General features: G+C 60.8%; 2 protein-coding genes across 5 annotated transcripts in view; both read left to right on the plus strand.

Moving 5' to 3' along the window:
* The window catches only part of SIK3 (SIK family kinase 3), a 51,492-nt gene extending 38,398 nt beyond the window's left edge, over positions 1-13,094 (plus strand). For 3 of the 4 annotated variants that reach the window (XM_006030329.3, XM_025211951.1, XM_025211950.1), the window contains 10 exons: positions 1,172-1,322; positions 2,307-2,432; positions 2,712-2,797; positions 3,492-3,601; positions 4,132-4,489; positions 5,148-6,058; positions 8,968-9,131; positions 9,807-9,939; positions 10,448-10,618; positions 11,069-13,094. In XM_006030329.3, coding sequence (XP_006030391.1) covers positions 1,172-1,322; positions 2,307-2,432; positions 2,712-2,797; positions 3,492-3,601; positions 4,132-4,489; positions 5,148-6,058; positions 8,968-9,131; positions 9,807-9,939; positions 10,448-10,605 — 2,197 coding nt within the window. In that variant the 3' untranslated portion in view covers positions 10,606-10,618; positions 11,069-13,094. The remainder of the gene's footprint in view (positions 1-1,171; positions 1,323-2,306; positions 2,433-2,711; positions 2,798-3,491; positions 3,602-4,131; positions 4,490-5,147; positions 6,059-8,967; positions 9,132-9,806; positions 9,940-10,447; positions 10,619-11,068) is intronic. The other variant, XM_025211949.1, reaches the window with a different exon arrangement.
* Positions 13,095-14,548: 1,454 nt separating this feature from the next.
* On the plus strand, positions 14,549-16,357 carry APOA1 (apolipoprotein A1). Its single transcript, XM_006030331.3, has 4 exons — positions 14,549-14,647; positions 15,118-15,178; positions 15,396-15,549; positions 15,684-16,357. Exons 2-4 carry the CDS (start codon positions 15,136-15,138, stop codon positions 16,264-16,266), a joined length of 780 nt encoding a protein of 259 aa, XP_006030393.1. The 5' UTR covers positions 14,549-14,647; positions 15,118-15,135; the 3' UTR covers positions 16,267-16,357.
* The last annotated feature ends 796 nt before the right edge of the window (positions 16,358-17,153 follow it).

Consider the following 17,153-nt stretch of genomic DNA (forward strand, 5'->3'; position numbering starts at 1 on the left):
CTGGAGTCCAATTCTCATTTGCCTCCGTGGCTGCAGGGTACGTCATCGCTCTGCAGTCAGCAGAAGTCTCCTTGCCCTGGGCGGCCGGCTTATCCAGCCATCAGCAGCGATGCTCTAATGCAGTAGTTCTTATCTCCACGTCCTGGAGCCCTAGAAACGTTTTGCAACTGGGGTTTTGTCTTCCCTGGCTTCAAGCTAAGAGCTCCATGCGGTTGTAGCTAGTTTGGGGGGTTTCTCCCCACATCTGTCCCTCTGCAATTACTGGGCATTGCCAGTCTAGAATGTACTTGGGGCAGGGTGCCCTTGCCTCCAGGGTTATAAGTGTTTGGTGTAGCCCAGCTTGGAAGTGGAAGATCTTGGAGGGCTGTCAGTGCGCATGCTGAGAGGAGAGAGGCCGTGCTGCTGATCCTAGCAGCAGAGGTGCCTGGTCTGAGCTAGCAGCATTCCCAACCGGCCCCTTCTAACTGGGAATGTCTGTTCACCAGAGCACCTGAAGGGATAACCAGGACCAATGATCATAAACCCCTCCAAGACCGTTTCAGGCTGGACACAAGAAAAAACTTCTTTAATGTCTGAGCCCCCAAGGCCTGGAATAGACTCCCTCCTGAAGTGGTGCAGGCACCTACTCTGGACTCGTTAAGGAAACGATTGGATGCCTATCTTGCTGGGATCCTTTGACCCTAGCTGATTTCCTGCCTCTGGGGCAGGGGGCTGAACTTGATGATCTTCAAGGTCCCTTCCAGCCCTAATTATCTATGAAGTTCCTAGTGGGAGATGTGTGTTCACTAGCACGCTGTCCTCCCACCTTGCTGGATACATGTGGGTTAGCGAAGATGTCACTGTGCAAGCTCTGAACTGCAGGTGGGGTGCTGGAGGATTAAGCAGGTTCTTGAGATATTGGATGTAGATGTTGATGGGTGCCTGGTACCTGTGTGCCGGGAGCTCCCCACTTACCACCCGGGCCATACTTGGATCAGACTTCCAGAAGCACAGAGCTGCCTGTCCGGTGCCAAGCATACTCGCCAACCCTGTGCCCTGACGGAAGCTGTACACTAACGTGGCTTTACTCCTCAGCCGGAAGCAGGCCTCACCCCAGGCGAGTGGGCAGGGAGAGCCTGGCGAGGCCTCGTAGGTGCAGTGTGCATCGCTAACCCCCTCCCCATGTGTTCAGTTCTGTTTACAAGGACTCAAACACCCTGCACCTCCCCACGGAGCGCTTCTCCCCGGTTCGCCGCTTCTCCGACGGTGCTGCCAGCATCCAGGCATTCAAAGCCCACCTGGAGAAGATGGGCAATAACAGCAGCATCAAACAGCTTCAGCAGGTATGGGAGGGGAGAGGGATGAAGGGGCCTTTAAGAGTCCCTGCAAAGGGGTGCTGCTTGTGTCCCTGATGTCCTGGTGCAGGGCACAAAGGGGAAAGCTTTTGCCCCAATCTGCCTCCGGGCTCCCAACATTCCCCTGCTCCCCGGCTGGCGGCACTGGCATTCCTCTTCTCCAGGACAGGTGAAGGTTGTTGGTAGCATCATTACAAAATGTACTGTGACCTCCTGCTCAGCTCACTTAACATCCAGGAACTCCAGGGGCTTTCTTCTGTCATAGGCATGCAGCAAAATATGCTGGAAGCATGTATAAGATGCAGGGAGTCTTGCCAGGAGCCTGATCGTACCTGTGACCCTTGCGGTGCACTCTCCATGAGACTCCAAAAGGCGTTTGTCCTTAGGGTTCTCTCTCAAAGTCCCAGGGTTTGTTTTTAGGGCTGTGCAACCTGCTTATGGGCCGCTCTGAATACAGCTGCAGGAGGTGGAGCCCTGTCACTGGACTGCCCTGAAATCCTGCTGCAGGGAAAGCTGAAGCTGCCGCTATATCTCCTGGTCTTGAATGTTAACATGGCTCCTCTCCAGCACCCCATGGTGCTTGCTGGACAGCCACCTTGCATGCTTGGGCTGGGACATAATGTGCCAGGTGCTTCTTCTGAAGTCGGTGGGAGTCCTGTCCCCAGTTTCCCTGGGCTGCTCTGGACCTGAGAGGCATTTTAGCTTGCCATGCAGCGGGAGCACAGCATGCTGCCTCCACATGACTGAGGCTTTATTTTTGCAGTTGAATGAAACTAAAAGGCCCCCACTTAGCACTACAGACACCCATCTTCCCCACTGCCTGAGGGAGCTGGCCTGCCCCCACCATTTTGCCGCCAATGCTGTGGAGCGGGATTTCTGACCTGTGGTCTCTCCACCCCTGAAGCCAGCAGGGTGAGAGCTGGGGCACGTGCTGGGGGAGGTCATGCCATTGGTGTGCTGCATTCCCCGCAGGAGTGTGAGCAGCTGCAGAAGATGTACGGGGGGCACATGGATGAGCGGACGCTGGAGAAGACACAGCAGCAGCACATGTTGTACCAGCAGGAGCAGCACCACCAAATTCTCCATCAGCAGATCCAGGTACTGGGGCTTCCACCAAGCTCCTGGAGACCTATCGGGGTTGTCCTGTGCCCTCGCAGACGGAGCTGTTGGGTGGGCCAGGGCTGGGAGTTGAGAGGGGCAAATGGTGCCTGACAAACTGCAGATGGCTCAGCCCTGCTGGTGGGGTGTCAGGAGCTTCCGTCTCAGGTCCATTCCTCCGGGAGCCCAGGCACGCCCGAGTCCAAGGATTGTGCTTCTCTTCACATGAAACCCACCGATTACAAATGCTCTTCTTTGTTCCCTGCCTTCCCGGTGCAGGATTGCATCCGCCCGCCTCAGCCATCGCCACCTTTGCAGGCTGCCTGCGAGAACCAGCCCGCTCTGCTCACGCACCAGCTCCAGAGGTAAAGAGACCGTTTTGCTCTTGGCGAAGGTCGTGGGAAAGCTGCGTCTCACTGATGCTCTGGAGTCCGTGCCAAAGCCCCTGAGCCAGCTTGGGAGCATGTAAGGTTGGCGTGCCAGGCCTGCTTCCCAGAGCATGCATCCTGGCCACGGCAGGCACGCAAGGAGCATGCATCTTTGGAAATCACCCGCTCCTTCGTACCTAGAGATGGTTGTTAGGACCCAATGGCGCAGCTGTTGTAGAGCCACATAATGGTGCTGCTGCCTTGTGGTTAGCTTTAACATGAGCATTCCCAGCACCTTGTTCCCCAGGTCATTCCCAAATGCATCTCAAACCCCACCAGGCCCCTGTCAGCTAGCACTCAGCATTGTCCTCACCTTACAGACGAGAAGGGCAGAGGCTTTGGGGAATGGGAACAGGTGGGGGTTAAGGGGACCCTTTGGCTATAGCTCACGGAGTCAGGGATAGATCCAGGGTCCCTGATTCTGCTCGTCCTAACCGCTGAGCCATGTCCCTGCCTAGATGGCTGATGGAGCAAAATGCTCTTAAAATAGAAGTCCTGTTGTTTTGGAGCCTCCGTGAGGGCTTTTTAGCATTTCTGTTTTTTAAAAAAGCACTTGATTTCGGCTCTAAAAACTGAACGAGCGTCTTAACCAGGAAGCCAGACTTACGGCGGTGCCTGTGTTCTCATGTAGGTTGCGGATCCAGCCATCGAGTCCACCCCCGAACCACCCTAATAATCATCTCTTCAGACAGCCAAACAGTAGCCCCCCTCCTGTGAGCAGCGGCATGCTGCAGACTCACGGTAAGCGCTGACAGTTTACCAAGCCATCTGTCCTCCTCTTGTGCAGGCCACTTGTCAGAACCTTATGGTTTTATAAAGCACTGGGGAAAACAGCTCATGGCTTTTTTCCCAAATTCTGGGTCCTTGGTGCTGCTACTTGATGATGCAAAAGCCTTTCCATCTGGCAGATAGAGCGGGTGTTATCGAGAGCTTGCAGGGGATCTTGCCAGCTGGAATGTGTTGTCACATCTCATGTTATGAGAGCCTTACTTATCGCTCCTGGGGGTGGGAGGGAGGGCGGTTGTTCTCTGGGTATGCGAATGGCCACATCCCCGCATTGTCTGTTCCGCCTTACAGGCAGTTTGAGCCATGACCGTAGCACCGTGGCATAGCACTGCTGGCACCTCGCCTAAAATCACAGCCGTGTCCGGTGCGCAGACCCAGGACACGTGTGGCCCAGGCTAGCTCCAGGCTCTGGGTAGGGTTGAACGGAGCTTGCTCTGGAGCCTTGCAGCCATGAAGTGCAGGTACTGAGGGCTGGTTCTCCACAGGTGCAGCCTCCCAGTCCCAGTTCCAGGGGATGCCTTCCCACAATGCAATCTTCCAGCAGTCAGGGAACTGCTCTCCTCCCCCCAACATGGCACTGACGTGCATGGGCATGCCGCAGTCGGCGCAGCAGCAGCAGGTCACCATCCAGGTGCAAGAGCCTGGTGACGTGCTCAGCAGCAGCCTCCTGCAGGGAGCGGCAGTGGCAGGGCAGGGCATGCCCTCTCACCCCCGAGCCATGGCCATCAACCCAAGTGCCAATCAGATCCAGATGCACCATCGCGCCAACCTGATAGCCTCGCTCGCCTACGGTCACCGGCCGCTGTCCAAGCAGCTCAGTGCCGACAGCGCCGAGTCGCACAGGTAAGGCAGCACTTGCGCCCTGCTGGCCTGGGGCGGGGGGCAGGAGAGAAGAGAGCTGCACTCAGATGGGGCCTCTGGAGCCTAGTGCCCAGGGGCAGCCTTCCAGCTTGCTGGGCACAACTCTCCCTGTCAGCCGCAGGGAGTCGGCTGAGACCACTGCCAGCCACCGCTCAGTAGCAAGGGCCTGTTCCCTAGTTAGCAGGGGAGAAAGAGGGTGCAGGCTACGCAGCTTGTTCTTGACGGCACGCACAGCTTTCCCAAGCTGCCCTTTGTTCCCAGATTGGTGGGGGCATCTGCTAGCCTTGCGAGGTCTGAGATCTGCACTTCCTTGACCCTTTTTGCTCTGGCATCCCCAGGTCTCTGCAGGGGTGTTGGGCGCCTCTTAGTCACAAGCACTCCCTTCAGAGTGTGACACGAGGCCTGCGCTCCCCTGGAGTCCAGGCACGCTGCCTCCTTGGCTCTCCCTAAAGCTGGTGCTCTGTGCCGGCCATCTGTCCCCTGGGTGGAAATGCAGTGGGCTCCGAGCAGGCCCCAGATCCACCACGTGGACACATCCAAAGAGAGCAGGAGCAGCCTGGGAGCCTGCCTTGGGGTGCCCGAGTGTTGGGGGGGTTGTCTGGAGCAGCTGGCCCACAATCTCTGTCTGTGTTGCTTGCAGTCTGAATGTGAACCGGTATCCCCCCACGAACTACGACCAGGTGCCCCTACCCCCCCACCTGTTCCCCGAGCAGTCCCGCGTCTACTTACACCCCCACCTGTTCCCCGAGCAGTCCCGCGTCTCTCCCAGTAACTACAGCCCGTCAGCGGGGACGGGGTTCTCCCCCGCGCAACAAGCCCTCAAAGTCCCTCAGCTCGACCAGTTCCCCAGCTTCTCTCCGAGCGCGCAGCAGCAGCAGCACTACACAGCATCAGCACTACAGCAGGCCCTACTGTCCCCGACGCCCCCGGATTACAGCCGACACCAGCAGGTACCACACATCCTCCAGGGACTGCTCTCCCCCCGGCACTCACTCACGGGGCACACGGACATGCGGCTGCCCCAAGCAGAATTTGCACAGCTCATCAAACGGCGGCAGCAGCAACAGCAGCAGCAGCAAGAACTGCAAGAACTGCTGAGGCACATGAGCCAAGGCGACGCGGGGAACATGGGCGCCAGCCTGGGACAAAACCTGCCGGAGCGTCAGTCGCTGTCTTTGCCTTACCAGAACGCTGACGCGTACCCGCCGCACGGCAGCCCCCAGCATCTCCTAAAAATCAGGGTGCAAGAATGTATCCAGCAGGTCCCTGCGTCAGTGCCGCATGGATACGCGCACCAGCCGGCCCTGGTCCATTCGGAGAGCATGGAGGAGGACTGTGCCTGCGAAGGGGGGAGGGACGGCTTCCCCGACAGTAAGAGTTCCAATGCACTGACCAAAGGTTGCCACGAGAGCCCACTGCTCTTAAACGCGGGAGGACAGGGGGACCCAGACTCTGTGCTAGGAACTGCTAGCCCCGCACAGGAGCTGGGGACGCACCATTACAGACACCAGCCAGCGGCCGGGTTCAGTAGGAGTAAGGTACCCAGCAGAGGTAAGCCCCCTTGCTGCCGCGCTCAGGTGTGCGAAGCAGCCTCTGCCCCACTTGGGCTTGGCTTGCGTGTGTCCACCCAGCTGGGCGAGGTGGTTGGGACGTGCCTGACAACACGGCACGGGCTGGATTCCTTTGGCTTTGGAGGCCTTGGGTCCTCCAAAAGGCTGCTGCCACGTACCTGCTGGAGAGGTGCAGCACATCGGGTTTCCACGTGGTCTTAAGACAAGGGGCGAAGCAACGGGCTGACTTCTTTTAATGCAAAGGTGCATCCTTCCAGGGAAGCAAGCTCCAGGCATTTAGACCTAGCCTCCTGCCCAGCCTTTCCCAACGCTGCCCAGGCCTGGCTAGAGCAGGACCCTTTCCCCTGCAGCAGCGAGGTCTGCCTCCTTGAAGGCCATCAGCCTCATCTTGGCACCCATGTTGTGCGGGTGTTGTGCCTGGCGCAGGGAGCAGCACAGGTCCTTCGAGCTGCTGTCTTGTCACACTCCTTGTAGCATGTACATTTGGCATGCCCCGAGCCAAGGGGGATGTGCATATGAGAGAAAAACAGGCCTAGGCAAGGAGTGCCTCCTTCCCCCCGGCCCCTCAGACTGCCCTGGGTTGGCGGCTCTCAGGTAGGTCCCAGCTCTGTGGCCCTGCCAGACCTTGCATTCTCTCCTGGCCTCAAATGTCCAGGCACAGAAAGGAGAGGGCTGCCTGGTGCGAGGCGGCCTGCGGACAGTGCTGGTGCCTGCTCTTGCTGACCTGGGCAGTTCTTCACATGGACAGAGCTAGACAAACTGCTCGTCCAACAGGTAGAATAAGTTAATGAGCCAAAAGGAGACTTCCTTCCTTGCTGGTTAGTCTGCTCAAGCCCTGGTGTGGGGAGGGAGAGGGGGGGGCTTTGGCACCAAGTGTGGACAGGTAGAGCTGCGTTGTGCGAGCTGCCTGGGGAGGGAGGTGCTGTGCACACAGGTGTAGCTGCCTGACTCCTGTGTCTCCCTGTGCTCACCTGAACTAAATGCACCTGCAAAGGACTGCTCTCACCCCAGGCTAGTCCCACTAGCTGGTTTACCTTTCCTGCTGCCCCATTCAGGGCAGCCCCCATGTTCCCGGGAGCTCTGTGCAGGCGAGGACGAGGTGGGGTGCCTTCCCATGGACAGGCCTGCACAGCTGCACTGAAGTTCCTTGGCGTTCCCCACAGCAGGGGAGCAGACCAGGCTGCCACGGCCTGCTCCTCCACTGCTGCTGTCCTGTGCCAAAGCTGTTTGTACAGGCAGGGGAAGCAGGCTGCTGGCAGTGGCAGGCCCGTGGGTACAGCCCACTCGGACAACTGCGAAGGCCGTGTGAGCAGCAGCCAGTATGGTACGTGGGTGGCAGCCCACTCTCCTTCAGCTCTCCCCAACCTGTTGTTTTCCAGGGAGCTCATGTTTGCCTCTGTTTGTCCACGAAAGTTACACTTTTTGAACCACATTTATCCTGGGGACAGGCCAGGCCAGCTTGGGGCTGCGGCAGAGCCGCACTCTCACAGTAAGAGACCTGCATGCCCGTGGTACGGGGTGGTTTCTGACCCCCTTCCAAAGCCAATGGGACAGGGGTGAAGTGGAGGGGAACAACAGTGGAGGCATGGTCCAAGCAGGCAGGCTGGCAGCTGGACCTTTGGCTTGGTGTCATGCCACGGAGGATTTGAATGCAGGCACTAGGCCCCACAGAAGGGGCTGGTGCTCGCCGGATCGCGCACCAGCTGCCCTGAGAGCCAGGCCGCTTTAGTGCAGAGGGCATCCGTGACTGCTCCATGCCATTGACACGTGGGAGTTGGGGTTCCCCGTCGGGGAGGGGTGGCTCCGTGCTAAGCCGAGCACCTCTCTTCCTTTGGCCTGGGGTACCGCGCATCCCCCAGGCAGCTGGGTCGTGTTCAATGTCCCAGGCTGCGCAGCTGCCGGAAAAGAGCGCCAGTCACAGGCAGAGAGTTTCAAGGGGCAGGCTCATCCTCGGAGAAGTTGGAGGGTTGCCTGGCACAGGCAGACCTCCCCGAGCCCGCTCCTGGCCTGCACATGCGGGGCCTGAGCTGCACCACGGACAGCTTGGTCCTGCTGCGTCTACGACTCCGTCTGGAGAACGGCCTTCCCAGGGCCCAGCAGCAGCTCTGCACGCGGGCTGCGCCCGGCACCTTTCTGGCCTCTCGGAGGAAGCTTGCACCTGGGTGGTTTCACCTGCCGGGAAAGAGCAGAGCTGACTACTGGAAGGGAGCGTGTTGTGCGTGGCGGGTTAGTCAGCACCACAAGTCCGCGATGACGCTGGGTCTGTGTGATAAGGAGGTGGCCTTTGCCCTCAGACACCGCAGAGCCCGCACGGGCACGGCTGGACTTTGTCAGGCCAGGCCCTCCCCCGAAACTCCTACAAATATGTTTTCTTGACCTCTCGGTGCCATGGCTCCTTGCAGACTGGCCCCTCTGGCACTAATGGTTGGGAGAGGCATCCCTTTCCGGTGCTCTGCTCTGGAGCTAGTGAAGCTGTGAGCGGGGCTGGCAGCCCCAGACACTGGGGGCAGCGGGCCACGCTCTCCCGTGCAGACATGTTCCCTCCAAGCAGCGTGCTGAGAGGGCTGGTGCTTGCTTTTCTCCGTGTTGTACCACATTCTGCTGTCCTGCATTGAGAGGTAGCAGTCGTAGGGTGGGCAGCAACCAGAGCAGCCCTTGTGTCGCTTATGGGGTAAGGGGAAGCGGAGCTCCCTCCTGAGCACCTGTCTGGGCTGGGAGCCTCATCCCACGCTGTCCCAACAGGAGCGAGCAGCCAGCCGAGACCTCTTTTCCCCGGTCAGCGTGCATTGAGCTTGGGGTGGCCAGTGGAGCCCTCCCCGTAGTCCCGGTACCCCGTGACCCCTGGCTGTACCATGTGCTGCTAATCCCTTCTCTCGTCTGACTCCCAAGAATCCGTCGTAGGGAACTGCCTGGAGCGGAGCTCTCCTGCACAAGCCATGGAGATGCCCGATCACAACGGGTTGGGCTATTCTGCACGACCAGCCGCCTCCGAGCACCCCCGGCCCCGGACCCTGCAGAGACACCACACCATCCAGAACAGTGATGACGCCTACGTAGGTTTGAAGCAGCTGGCGGTTGCCAGGCCCTTGCCCACCCCCCCATGGCACTGTCTGCAGCTGCATGTGTTGTAGCCCACGACCAGGGCAAGCCCTCTCCTAGGCCTGGGGGGAGGTCCCCGCCTCTGCCTGAGGGACCTCTCAGCCACGTGTCCAGCCATGCCTGGAACGGTTCAAGGGAGATTTCCTCTCTGGTTGACCAGGTGTGGCCGTTCAAGCAGTGCGGTTTCTGCAGGCCTCACGTTCAGCCTGGAGATGCTTCTGTTACAGTCACTGGAGTGACATTGGGGCACAAACTGTGCAGGGGGCAGACAGCCTGGCCCCATGGGAGGGGAGCCCAGCATGGCTGCACCTCGGCCCCCAGGCGGGAGGGAGAGAGCTGCTGCAGCTGGGTCTGGGATGGGGCCGGCTGTGACTGGTGAGGGTGCTGGGAGGAAACATGGACTTGCCAGTCATGGACGTGTTGGGCCGGAAGGAGCCGTGCACTGCCATTGCTCCCTGCACCGAGGCAGGGTCACGTGCAGCCTGGCTGGTCTGTGGGAGCCTCCAGGGAAGGAGATGGCCCCCCTCCCTTGGTAGCTTGCAATAGGCATTTGCAGTGCCCCTCTGATCCTGGTGGGCATTGGGGTGACTGCATGGGGGCCTCATTCCTCTCCTGCTGATCTCTCCCAGGTGCAGCTGGACAACTTGCCTGGAATGAGTTTGATGGCTGGGAAAGCACTAAGCTCGGCCCGGATGTCCGATGCGGTACTCAGCCAGTCATCGCTCATGGGCAGCCAGCAGCTCCGCGACAGGGAGAGCGAGGGTAAGGACCTCCCTGGGCTGGGAGGGCATCGGGGGCTCTGGTCTGCTACAGCTGTTCAGACTGGTTGTCACTGAGGTCTGAGAGGACTGGGCCTGACCCCCTGCATTGAGCCTGCTTAAGTCTGTGCTGTAGCCCGTACCGATGTAAAGGGTCCCAGCAATGCAGACCTCGCCACGTCCCAAGGTCTGCGGTCCCAGTAGCAAAGGGGCTGTGCTGTGACAAACTGGGCACCTAATCTGAATCTGTCCAGCCTCGGCATCCACCCACTGGACTGTTATGGTGCCCACCCATGCCCCCATCACAGAGCAGCGTGGGAGCACCCACCGGCTGCAGTACACGGAGCACAGCGTGACTCTGTGTACCTCGCCCCACGGTGCTGAGCCGGTGCAGTCCCGGGTTTGTGACGTGCACGACGAGGGGCACCCAGTCTGCCAGCTGCGCCCCGCGACCTGCGTTCCAGGCTCCCCGCTTTCCCCACCGACCCTGACATTGCTCTGTGCTCTTGCAGACTGCGGGGAAGGTTTGGAAGATGAAGAGCACCCAAATCTAGCTGATGGCAGCCAGCATTTAAACACCTCTTGTTATCCATCAACGTGTATCACAGACGTGCTGCTGAGCTACAAGCACCCCGAGGTGCCCTTCGGGATGGAGCAGGCTGGAGTGTAACACAGAGGAGGGAGTGAGTATCATCCTTGGTGTGTCTGGTTTTTCCCCATCCATGCAACTGCTCCAGAGCGCTCCCTCTTCTGCCTCCGCGAGCGACCACTTTGTAGGCTGGGGATGTCCTGAGTCTCCTCCTTGCGCCTCATTCAGCTGGGTTGGTCCCAGGCGCCGTGCCCAAAGCAGGGGTCGGTGCAAAGCTTGTCGGCCAGGCCTCCAGCTGACAGCAGCCCTCATCTGTGGCCCGTGACTTTCAGTAGCTGCTGGACGCGCTCTGGGGGGAGCTGGGCCCTGCAGGCGGTGCCGTGGGCAGCAGTCTCCGGTCACTGCCGTGAGGTGCGGAGGCTGTGGCCCGTGCACAGCGGGCCTGAGCCAGCAACGCAGGGCGGGAGCTGGGGGCCCAACAGGACGGTCTGACGGGCCACGCTGGGCACCGCTGTTAACGTGTCTCCGTCTCTCCCTGCCCCAGGTCTTGTGTACAGCTTTGAAATGAACAGGTCCATTTTAAACCAACAGTATCTAGCAGCGTCGCGCCAAATCGCCATCGTATTTCTGCCCAACTGAAATATCGTGGCTCCCTTCCTCGCAGCCGGTCCGGTCCCTCCGTGTGTCCTCCCTTCGGTTTCTTTGATTTGCCATGTCTGCCTGTCACTCCAGCCGTCACGGAGAGCACCAGCGAGCTCCGCACAGGGATCCCGGGAGCTGGAGCTTCGCGCTTGGTTCGGAGGGCTGCGAGGGGCGAGGCGCTCGTGGACACGGAGCCGGGCCCTCCCTGCACCCGACTCTGCTTTCGGCCCCATCAGACGCCGCCTTTTCCCAGGAGTGAGGGGGAGAGGCTGGGCCGGAGCCTGCCCCGAGGGGAAAGGGGCAGGGAGGCCTTTGGGAGCTGTGTCCGTCGGAGAGCAATAAGCGCAACTCCCGAGCGCCGAGCCGCCGCTGCGTTGGTCCTTCCAGGTGTCCGGCAGACGCTGCGTTGTGCAGAAAGTCCCGCGGGAGGCCGGCGGCCGGGGCAGCGCTCCACATGTGACTCCTTCGTCTCCAAAACGGTAGCGGGGCCCAGAGCTGCCCTGCTGCAAGACTGGCGCCATCTCCCTCCCCGCAGCGCCAGCCTTCCCCGCGCGCTGAGCCGGGCAGGGGTCCGGCCCGCGGCCTCCCGGCAGGTGGAAGAACACCCAGCAGTGGTGCAATATGCTTTGTGTCTCCTTCGTTTGCTTTCGTTTCCTTTTCTGTCCTCATGCTGAAAGGACCGTTTCTTTCCCCCCTTTTTATACCTCTTCCTCTCGAGCCCACATGCAGCCTTCCAGTTCTTTTCCGTTTAGCACAGAGAAGACAGGTCGTTTCTCTTTGCTCCATGAGCTTCTCTTCCTGATCACGTAGGATTTTTTTGGTAAATGTTGTTGTTTTATTATTGTTGTTGTTGTTGTTGTTAATAAAAAGGCAAAAGGAATTTGTTTGAGAGAAATTTTTAACTAGATTCTGTTCTATTTGAATTGTGACTTGCACCTTTTGTTCAAAGTATTTTATTCCCTTTCAACGACATTGTACTTGTGACTGGTTTTCCTCCCGTGGCGGACGTGGTGTTCTCCTGTAGACAGTTTCGGGCGTGCAGAGAGCTCTTCTTGGTCGTTCCCTTTCTTTCTTGGACCGATAGTAACCAAAGCCCCCTCCGGCAGCGGGGGGCACGGGGAGTATTGTGTGTCATTGTTGCCTTCGGACCTTTTACAAGCTACAGCTGAAAATTCCTGCGAGTGACGCTGGGGGGGGGTGGGATTTTTGTTTGAGGAAAGGAAAAATCAATGCAGCCCTCCTGAATTTGCACAGAAGGAAGTGTGAGACCGGCGTGGCCAAGGGGAGCGGGCTGCGGTCGCCATCCCGCCCCGCAGGAGCCGTGAGGAGTGGACCCGCGCCCAGGAGAGGAGAGGCTGGCGCCCGTGGGGACCAGGCCTCCCGGGCAGCGCCCTGCCCCAGCCCGGTGCCACCGTCTCCGTCCGTGCACAGCTGTACAGTTGCGCTTCCTACGCTGGGGACACGTAGGGGGTGGGCAGGGGCCTGCCGGCGCCCAGCGGGGAGGTACCGAGAAACGCTGCGAGCCTTTTTGCCATCGCTCTGTACCTTTTGGTTTGTTCTCCTTTTGTTTACATGACACTGTATTTCTGGGAGAGCGGAGAGCGCCCCGCGGTGACCATCCAGCCGAGAAGCAGGGACTCGCCGAACCGTGCCATTTCGCAGTATCACACTTTTTTTATCATGGCTTTGTATTGTAGTGATCAATACGCGCAGTATATGTTGAATGTATATTAATATACTTTGCTATTATTTCTGTTTTTTGGAAATGTCAGAAGTATTTTTCTTCTTCATTTACGTTGGACTAAAACCGAACGGAACAGAACAGGCGTTTCAGTAAACCTTTAGTCCATTTTTTTGTGGGTCACTTGCAACTAGTAACTTAGTTGGACAGTGGGATCATGACAAATAAAACCATGATTATGATCTTACGTGGTCTCTTGTCTGCATTGCTGCGCAGCGCCCGCGGAGAGGGCTGTTTGGCCCTGCTAGCCTGAAGTGGGGCAGATTGACCTGTATGGGGCTGCCATGGGCTGCTTGCAATCACCGCACGTCCCAGGCTGCTGTCTGCGCTTCATCTGAGCCCCCCAAACCTGGCGAGTGCCCCCCTTCTCTGCCATGCCCAGCAGAAAGTGAGCACGGCATGCTGAGCACGGCACCATGCGAGCTCAGTGCCGCCAGGATGCTGCGAGCCAGGCGAAGCGCTGGAAGGCGCCGGCTGGGGAAGAAGCGGGGGCTTGACAGGTCCCTTCTGCTCCCTCTTTGCAAACAACAGACCTCCCGTGCGAGACCAGGTCTCATAGGCTGGGGCGCAGGGCCTTGGCCTCGGTGCCCGCAGAGGGCTGGCGCGTGGAGGCAGTTCACGTTGTTGCCTTCTGCCCAAAGCTGGTACCTGCTTCTGGGGAAGGAGCCCTGCGGGCGTGGGCAGCACTGCTGGGCACCGTCTCCCTGGCCTCTGCAGCCCCCAGGGGCAGCAGGTCCAGGGGATACCGGAGTGCCTGCTCCCACCGCTCCTCCTGGTTTCTCTCCCTCACCTCCCTGCCCTGGGCTGGGAGCTGCTGCTGCTGTGGTCAGTGTGGCAGTGCCCTGAGCCCCCCAGCCCAGGCCTCCACCCGCTCCTGGCCTGCCAAGCTTCCCTGTTCCCTTGCACCGCCAAGCTGGACAGCGCCTGTTGCCTGGGGCCTTCCCAGCGTCTCCTCCGTGACCGCCCGTCTTGGGGCAAAGCTCAACGATGGAGACGATCCCAGGGGAGATGCCTAAGAGGTGGCCCCAGGCTCTGTCCTGCTCGCTCCCAGATGAGCAGCGTTGGAGGGGGGCCGTTCCCTTGGCAGTGTCCTGCCCTGCAGGGCCCGGGCCGCTTTTTCCCTGGCCTGGGAGCCGCGGGCAGAGCGAAGGTGGACAGAGAGCGGCTGCTCCAGGCACCTGCTCATCCTCCGCTGGCTGGCTGGCAGCACCTGGCCCTGGCCAGGACCTAAGCGGCGCTGTGGAAGGAGCGAGGCCTGGCAGCCGGGTGCTGCCAGCCTAGGGGGAGACTCGGCATGTGTTGGGAAGGAGCATGCAGCCGGCCATGGGGCGCCGCAGGGAGACCCGAGCACCGGGCAGGGCAGGGCTGGGAGCCATGGCCCAGAGCATGGCCTCGTGGTGTCGAATGCCCGAGGATGCAAACCCAGTCCCTGGCTCGCATTCAAGCCCAGGGCTGGCTGGAGATTCGGGGTCACCCCGAGCACAGACAGGCCAGGCCCCCTGCCCCGCTCCTGTTTGTTCCAGCTCTCCTGCCAGGCGCTGCTCCTTGGCCCGCCTGGCCCCGCGGGGAGGCAGCTCGATCCTTGAACTCTCCGTGCCACATCGTCGGGACTTGGGAGGGTTCCTTGGGCTGCGGCTCCGCTTATCTCGCCAAGCACTGCCCCCTGCACCATAAATAGCAGCCGGAGGAAGCAGGAGCCTCACAGAGCCGCGGGAGCAGCAACAGCAGCAGGAACAACTGGTGAGACCCCGACCCCATCCTTCCCTTGCGTCCACTCCGGCCGCGGTCCCCTTGGATCTTCAGCGCAGCACTCACCGGTGCCAGGGCACGATCTCTGCCCCAGAGGCTCAGCCCATAGCTCACCTCTGCCCACGAGCGAGGGGAGACCCCAGGGCATTTGCACCCGAAGCTGCCTGCTCTCCTCGCTCTTGCTGCGGGAGACGAAGGAGCTGCCTCCAGCCCACCCCGAGAATAAAATCAGCTGCAGAATCGGGATCGCCTGCAGCTGAAGGAGCAGCCCCTGGGTTGCCAGCAGCTCAGCAGGACCCTGGGGTGGGTGGGGGCATCACAGCTGCTGGGGCACCTCCATCGGTGGAGGGGGCACCCCATCTGGGCATCTGCTCCCGACTCCCCTTGGCCCCGGCTGGGCTCCAGGCTGGCTGGAGCAGAGTCCTAGGTGCTCACCCAGGAAACCCTCTTGTCTTTTGCAGCCCGAGACACAGCCGAGGATGAGAGCGATTGTGGTGACCCTCGCCCTGGTGTTCCTCACAGGTGAGCCCCAACCCGGCGCGGGGCGGCCCCGGAGCACAGAGTCCTGGGCAGCCTGGGTGCGATACCGGGCAGGGCCGGCCCGTGGGGTCCTGCCCTCAGGGACTTCGGGAGCCCCCTGCAAGCCCAGGCTGGTGCGGGCAGGCATCCCGCCTCGAGCGCTGTGGGGCAAGCTGCCGGGCACGTCCTGAGCCCTTTGCCTTCTCCCCCCACCCCGCAGGGACCCAGGCTCGGTACTTCTGGCAGCACGATGACCCCCAGACACGCCTGGACCGCTTCAAGGACATGCTGAACGTCTACATGGAGACCATGAAAGCCAGTGGCAAGGAAGTTGTGGCCCAGTTCGATGCCTCGGCCGTGGGCAAGCAACTGGAGTAAGTGCCTGACCGCGGGGCCTGGGGAGCTCAGTCGCACGCTGCTGGGAGCAGCCTCCTGGGCCGTGGTGGCTTAGGTGGGCGCATGGGGGCATCCCCAGCAGCTCGTAACCTGGTGCCATCTTGCCCCCCAGCCTGAAAGTGGGCGACACCCTGGACTCTCTGAGCTCAACGATCGTGCAGATGAAGGAGGATCTGGCCCCCTACTACGAGGAGATGCGGGATGCGTGGGACAAGGAGACGGAGAGCTTGCAGAGCGAGGTGGCGCAGGACCTGGAGCAGGTGCGGCAGAAGTTCCAGACCGCCCTGGAGCAGTTCGCGCAGCAATGGGGGGCCGAGGTGGACCAGTACAGGGAGAAGCTGGTGCCCGTGGTGTCCAATATGAAGGAGCTGTCGAGGCAGAAGTTGGAGCTGCTGCAGCAGCAGCTGACGCCGCTGGCGGAGGAGGCGCAGGGGCGGATGCGTGGGCACGTGGACGAGCTGCGCAAGAACCTGGCGCCCTACAAGGAGGAGCTGACCCAGAAGATACAGAAGCTGCACGAGAGCTTCCCCTACACCTCCAACGTCCGGGACCAGGCCGTCCAGCACCTCAGCAGCCTGCGCGAGAAGGTCACGCCCCTGGTGCAGGACTTCAGGGAGCGCGTCAAGCCCTACACCGACAGCGTCAAGACCCACCTCCTGAACCTGTTCCAGGAGGCCCGCAAGACCCTGTCCTGAGCCCTGGGCCCGTGCCCTGCCTCTGGGACCATCTGCTCCCGCCCCGGGCAGTGCATCCTCTGGCTTTGTCCAATAAACCTGCTCTAAGTTATCAGTGTTTTTAGTGCGTCCCTGCGGGGCAGGGGGCAGGTGGGGGCTGTGCGTGGCCAGAGGGGTGGAGGGGCGCAGCACTGGGCTTTGTGCCTGTGTCGGAGCCAGGGGATGGAGCGTGGGGGCTGCTGCACTGCGTCCGTGCCCGGCTGTGCCCGCGCTGCCTGGGACCTGCTTCCTGCAGCCGCCGCGGCTGAGGGACCCTGAGACCCCTGCCTGGCTCCTCTCCCCTCGCAGCTGCAGAGCGGGGCCTGTCTGGTGCCTGGCTCGGCTCAGCTCAGCTCTGCTGCGACGCCATAACCCGCTGCCCCGGCTGCCAGGGGTGTCCTGAGCCCCGGGCCCGTCACCTCCCGGGCAGCACGAGGTGGGGGTGGGGAGGGCAGCCTGGTGCAGTGGGGGTGATGCCCCCGATGCGGGGGGCTCCAAAGTGGGGCTTTGAGGGAGGGGCTGTGCTGGGTGCCAGGCACGACAGTGTCGAGTCCAGGAGCTGGATTGGGCCGTGCACGGGTCGCAGGGCAGCCAGAGCGGGGCCCCCGGTCAGCACACACTCAGCATCCCGGGCCCATCGCCTCCTGTGTCCTCGTGTGCACTGCACACCTAGCACACGCAGACACACATGCACGCACTCATGCACACCCATGCGCACAGACGTGTGCACACGCATGCACAAATACACACACACACACGAGGCTCCAGCAAAATGGTGCCACGGCACCTCCTTTTATTGCAAGAAGTGACAAAGGTCGAGCTCTTGCTTTACTCAGAGCTGAAACCCGCCCCCCTCCCCCCCCTCCCTC

The sequence above is a fragment of the Alligator sinensis genome, unplaced genomic scaffold (assembly GCF_000455745.1).
Source record: "Alligator sinensis unplaced genomic scaffold, ASM45574v1 scaffold1626_1, whole genome shotgun sequence".
NCBI classification, from domain to species: domain Eukaryota; kingdom Metazoa; phylum Chordata; order Crocodylia; family Alligatoridae; genus Alligator; species Alligator sinensis.

Excerpts from the sequence above, each read along its gene's own strand:
- APOA1 (XM_006030331.3), top strand. The coding sequence starts at position 15,136 with ATGAGAGCGATTGTGGTGACCCTCGCCCTGGTGTTCCTCACAG. Across the intron at positions 15,179-15,395 it reads CGCCCTGGTGTTCCTCACAG|GGACCCAGGCTCGGTACTTC; the intron begins GTGAGCCCCAAC and ends CCCACCCCGCAG. Across the intron at positions 15,550-15,683 it reads GCCGTGGGCAAGCAACTGGA|CCTGAAAGTGGGCGACACCC; the intron begins GTAAGTGCCTGA and ends CTTGCCCCCCAG.